This window comes from Glycine max, chromosome 9 (assembly GCF_000004515.6).
Source record: "Glycine max cultivar Williams 82 chromosome 9, Glycine_max_v4.0, whole genome shotgun sequence".
In the NCBI taxonomy this organism is placed as follows: Eukaryota; Viridiplantae; Streptophyta; class Magnoliopsida; order Fabales; family Fabaceae; genus Glycine; species Glycine max.
Genome location: NC_038245.2, coordinates 38,849,024 through 38,855,023, shown reverse-complemented (window position 1 = coordinate 38,855,023; position 6,000 = coordinate 38,849,024). Strand labels below are relative to the sequence as shown.

General features: G+C 32.2%; 1 protein-coding gene across 1 annotated transcript; it reads right to left on the bottom strand.

The window, feature by feature from the left end:
• Window positions 1–201: 201 nt before the first annotated feature.
• Window positions 202–4,697, bottom strand: LOC121172767 (alpha-ketoglutarate-dependent dioxygenase alkB homolog 6). Its single transcript, XM_041004952.1, has 7 exons — window positions 4,590–4,697; window positions 4,431–4,491; window positions 1,792–1,830; window positions 1,068–1,180; window positions 636–876; window positions 475–521; window positions 202–384 (listed from the first exon to the last, which is right to left on the bottom strand). Exons 1-7 carry the CDS (start codon window positions 4,695–4,697, stop codon window positions 202–204), a joined length of 792 nt encoding a protein of 263 aa, XP_040860886.1.
• Between the last annotated feature and the right edge of the window lie 1,303 nt (window positions 4,698–6,000).

Sequence of the window (6,000 nt, the reverse complement as noted above, 5' to 3'; positions counted from 1 at the left end):
GGGTGGAACTAGTTTTTTTTTTAAAATTACATCAAACAAAATAAAATAAAATTATAACTATTCCATTCCACTCAGCATTATATATCTAAACATAGCCTAAAGATGATAATGTAAGAAAACCCCCAAGGAAGCAGAAAAAAAAAACAGAAGAGATTACAGTTGAACTTTAGATGGAATGGGGATGGAATAAAATATATAATTTCAAAACCTAAACAAATTTTTGTGAACTTTTGGTACCAATCGACAAGTCAATGAAACTCTATAGGATGTTCTTGATATATTTTTATATTCTTCCTTTCCTACTGTTTCCAATGCATCATCCTCTGAGCTAAACAAGTCTCCATTTGATTCCTTGTGTTTTAAAGCTTCATCTTCATTCACAGCCTAAAAAGGAAAGATTGTGATGCATGAGAAACACAGACATGCCAATGGATTATTTTGGGCAAAAACAGTTTTAGCAATCTGTAGCCTTACCCCATTATAGCAATGTACTGCACAATCTTTTATACCATGCAAGTAATCTGTAATCACGTGCAGAATGTGACAAAAAAATTAGTTAAGAACAGAAGAGGTTAAGGTTCATAAATTTATTATATAGCTTTATACAAGGGTTTACTATAGAAGTTGAGAATAACCTGAGTATGCCTTGTCCTTAAAGATCAGTAAGCTGCGAGGCACCAGTAAAATGGAGAATTGATGGTGTCCATCAAACCACTTATCTTTCCCAATCTCAAAAGTTCCTCCATCCAAATCTTTGTTAATATCCTCTTCGAAATTCTGTTTGAATCTTGCATGGGGAGTGAAGTCCATGACAACGGGAGATCCAAGTGATAGAATAGCTACTACTGGAAAATAGGCAGGACCATCCTGGTGTGGCTGTAGAATAAAAAACTTCATTGAAAAATAGTAACATACACAAAAATGTATTGTAGAGCTCACTTGTGATCAGCTGATCATCATATAAACATAAAAGATTAATAATAAACAATTAACAATGAAATATTACACAATCTACAAAAGGAAGTGCAAATAAATGACTAGAAGCAAGGTAGTGGATTTGGACAAACCATTATGCCTTGGTTAGGTAGGTATTCATTGATAAGAACATGATTGAGTGCTGATGGGAATAGCCCAGATTCTTCATATATTTTTTGTGTGAGATTTGTTAACCATGGAGGCACTGCAAGACATATATATATATATATATAATTGATACGTTAGCAGCATATGAAAAAAAATACAAAACAAAAACAAAAATTACTAGCAGGAGACCAACCTTATTAACACATTAATATTATATATTCCCCTGTTTCACTGTTGGGTCAATTTAAAAAATAATCAAGTGCAGAACAATGATAACAATCCAAAGGAGAAAAGTTACAGAAATAGACTTGAAAACATATACAAACTACAAAGACAACAACAAAATAATTCTATCCACTGATCCACATACTGAACTAAGATGATGACAGAAGTATCTAACAACAACAAAGACAACAAGTCTAAAACAATAGGAAGTGAATTGACAAAATCTACTAAAATTACCCTAATATTTCTGGTGTGCAAATTCTTATCATCTTGCAGCAGATACATAAAAAGGGCAAAGCAAAAGTAACTAAAAGATTGACATAACATTACAGCTCAGTGGTCACTTTTTGAAACTATCAAAATGCAGGGGGACAAGGATAGCTCCTAGAGCATAGAGGTTTCTCGCATCCAATAAAAACATCAAATGTATTCATGTAGATAACATATTTAGATAGTAAAAGAAGTGCAGATTTCCTCACTTACAAACTTGAGGTAAAAGGCCCTTCTCATGGACGACACCACCTGAAGTCAACAATGACCAGAAAAACAAATTGACATCAATAAGAAGGAAATTTCCACTTCAAAGTAGCTAAATCTCAATAATCGATTCATTGTATGAGGGGAAACATATAAATATTCTTGACATGTGCATGTTCAAATTATTTAGAGTGTCTTCAGCATGCGATTTCCTCTTTCCGAGGCACGTTGAACACCAACCTTACTCTCACTAGTCATTGGCATTCAACGTGTCTTGAGGTGTATTCAAACACAGTCTTATGAATTGTGGTGAATGGATACAGGCAATAGTTCCAGTATAGATACAAATATGAGTGCCAAGGTACATAATTTCTAAAACTAAAGTACTGAGGATATATCATATAGAAATATAAAAACATAAACAAAAAAGTATTAAAATCAAAATATAAATACCATCTTCATAATATTCTATCTCAAGTAAGCATAAATATTTAAAAAAGGCACAAGTTTTGAATGAAGTAGCAATTTGTTTTATTCAGAAACAAACCAAACAACTTAGCAATAAAACATGGTTATACATGGACTAATTTGTACTTAAGAGATATGTAAGTATTGGATACATAACCATGTATACCCAATAAATGTACCAAGTGCATACCTGGTACAAGTGCCACAACGCGATTTAGGAGTATCCATTCATAAGACATGACAATAATTACATAGATCAAACAATGCCATAACATTTTATCATAAATCATGTCAACTCCCCTAAAACAACAAAGATTGGAATGATAATACTTATAAGGCAAGTTCAGTTCCCCATTTCATTTTTTTTACATGCTTCAATTCTCTCTCAAATCCCAACTTTCCAAAATTTTGAGTATTTGAATTTTGTATATTCAACACAAACAAAGGGGAAAAAAAGAACAAAAGAAATTATAAAGTGATGCAATCCTACCCTGCAAGGACATTGGATAGAAGACTCCAAGTAGATTGGGCCAAAGATGCAAGAAAAGACCTTAGAGTTCTCATGAGTCTTAGAGAAAATTTCGGACCTATGGGCTAAGTATGAGTCCACTTATCTTTGTACATATTAGATTATGATTTCATTATTTGTTGTCCTTATATTTAGGGCTCCATAATGTAGGTAGGATACCCTAGAAATGTAGAATTTTTCAGCCATTGTATTTTAGGGCACCTAGACTAGTTTTTGTATTAGAGATAGTTTTGTAATTTTATATGCATTAAGTGAATATTTGATGTGCATGTTGGGAAATAAATTTAATTGAATTGGGAGAAGCCCAATCCAATTAAATTTTAGAGGGGGAGGTGAGCATTTGTTTTCTACACCCCATTGCCACATCATATAGGTGCATGTCCTTCATGCTTTACATGTCTCATGACACCTAAGCACACTTAATGGAGAATCTTGGACTTAATCTTGGATTAGTGGACTGAACCATAACTTAAATTCACTAATCATTATTAGTGAAATTTTGGCTCCACAAATTCAATTTCAAATTCAAGTGAAATTTGAATAGAAATTCAAATTTCCCTCCAATTTTGTGTGACACTTAGGCTATAAATAAAGGTCATGTGTGTGCATTTTTTAAACTTTGATCATTTGAGAATTACACTTCAAAGTTCAGACCTTATTTGAGGCACAAAATTTTGTGCTCCTTCTCTCCTTCTCCCTCCACTCATCTTCTCCTACCTTCAAGTTCTTATCCATGGTTTCTTATGGTGGTGAGCTTCTTCTTAACTCATTTTCTCCTTGAGAGGAGACGCCACTTCAAGGAGAAAATGAGTTAAGAAGAAGCTCACCACCATAAGATGCCATGGATAAGAACTTGAAGGTAGGAGAAGATGAGTGGAGGGAGAAAGAGCATGAAATTTTGTGCCTCAAATGAGGTTTGAACTTTGAAGTGTAATTCTCAAATGATCAAAGTTTAAAAAATGCACACACATAACCTTTATTTATAACCTAAGTGTCATACAAAATTGGAGGGAAATTTGAATTTCTATTCAAATTTCACTTGAATTTGAAATTGAATTTGGGGAGCCAAAATTTCACTAATTATGATTAGTGAATTTCAGTTATGGTTTAGCCCACTAATCCAAGATCAAGTCCAAGATTCTCCATTAAGTGTGCTTAGGTGTCATGAGACATGTAAAACATGAAGGACATGCACAAAGTGTGACTATATGATGTGACAATGAGGTGTAGAAAACAAATGTTCTCCTTCCCCTCTAAAATTTAATTGGATTGGACTTCTCCCAATTCAATTAAATTTATTTCCCAACATGCACATCAAATATTCACTTAATGCATGTAAAATTACAAAACTACCCCTAATACAAAAACTAGTCTAGGTGTCCTAAGATACAAGGGCTGAAAAATCCTATATTTCTAGGGTACCCTACCTACATTATGGAATCCTAAATATAAGGACAAAAAATAATAAAATCATAATCTAATATGTACAAAGATAAGTGGGCTCATACTTAGCCCATGGGCCTAAAATCTCTCCTAAGGCTCATGAGAACCCTAGGGCCTTCTCTTGCATCTTTGGCCCAATTTACTTGGAGTCTTCTATCCAATGTCTTTGCGGGGTAAGATTGCATCATAAAGTGATGAATCATACCCCAATTTTGTAGCCTTCTATTCTTCAACATCTTCCACTTTGATGCAGGGGCTCCATAAATCTAACAACAAGTAGAAAAATAGTTATTTAAAATAAAATCTAACAACAAACATAAACATTACATAGACCAGTGAGAAACAAAATGGGAGTGAGTACTACGTTGTTGAGAAGAAGGTTTTGGTCACTGTCTGTGATGAAGTCAGGAACATAAAATAGAGCTGGCAAAGACCCAAATTTGTAATGAGCCAATTTCACTTTTTCTTCCATCACTCTGAGAATTCAAGAATTTTCAATGTCATCCAAAAAGAAAATAGGGAGAAGATAAATTTTATCACAAAGATGTTTAACAATTAAAATGTTATATATTTAATTATTTGCAAAAAGGGATTAATGGGTTTTATAATTTGAGAGAAAGAGAGAGACAGAGAGAACCTGTTGGGGCTGTCGAAGGTGTGGTGGCAGCGGCGGAGAGACACGACGGTGAGGAGATGGTCGTTCGAGCTTGGAAGGTGGGTGAAGTGAAAAATTGCACAACTTTGACACAAGTGCAATAAAAAATAAAAATAAAAAATATCTGATTTGGTATTGAATTGTATTTTTTTTATAATTTGTGCTTATAATTAAATAAAAGTGATATAATAAAATAATAAAATCAAAAACATTTGTAATGAGCCAATTTCACTTTTTCTTCCATCACTCTGAGAATTCAAGAATTTTCAATGTCATCCAAAAAGAAAATAGGGAGAAGATAAATTTTATCACAAAGATGTTTAACAATTAAAATGTTATATATTTAATTATTTGCAAAAAGGGATTAATGGGTTTTATAATTTGAGAGAAAGAGAGAGACAGAGAGAACCTGTTGGGGCTGTCGAAGGTGTGGTGGCAGCGGCGGAGAGACACGACGGTGAGGAGATGGTCGTTCGAGCTTGGAAGGTGGGTGAAGTGAAAAATTGCACAACTTTGACACAAGTGCAATAAAAAATAAAAATAAAAAATATCTGATTTGGTATTGAATTGTATTTTTTTTATAATTTGTGCTTATAATTAAATAAAAGTGATATAATAAAATAATAAAATCAAAAACATTTTGTCTACATAAATCGACTTTAAGGAGAATGTTAATGTTTTGAAAAAAAACTCAAAAAAAATATGTTATGAAAAAAATTAAATAAATTTTGTTGTGAAAAATATTATAATGTTATTAGGCTTAAATATTTTTTCCCTCCAATTTAGTATTTTTTTTTCATTTTTGTCCTTGAAAAAAAATTGTTTAAGTCCTTGCAAAATTTATTTATTTTATTTTTTGTCTTTAAAGCACTTTAGATAACACTTTAAATAGTAAAAAAAGTATTTTAAATAGTAGAAAATGTGTTATCTAAAGTGATTTAAAGACGAAAAATAAAACAAACACATTTTATAAGAACTAAAAAGAAAAACAATTGCAAGGACAAAAATGAAAGAAAAAAATACTAAATTACAAGGACGAAAAAATATTTAAACTATGTTATTATTTAAAATACATTTAAAGGTGTGTGTCACACATGTTAAATCTAGGGTTGACCACAAC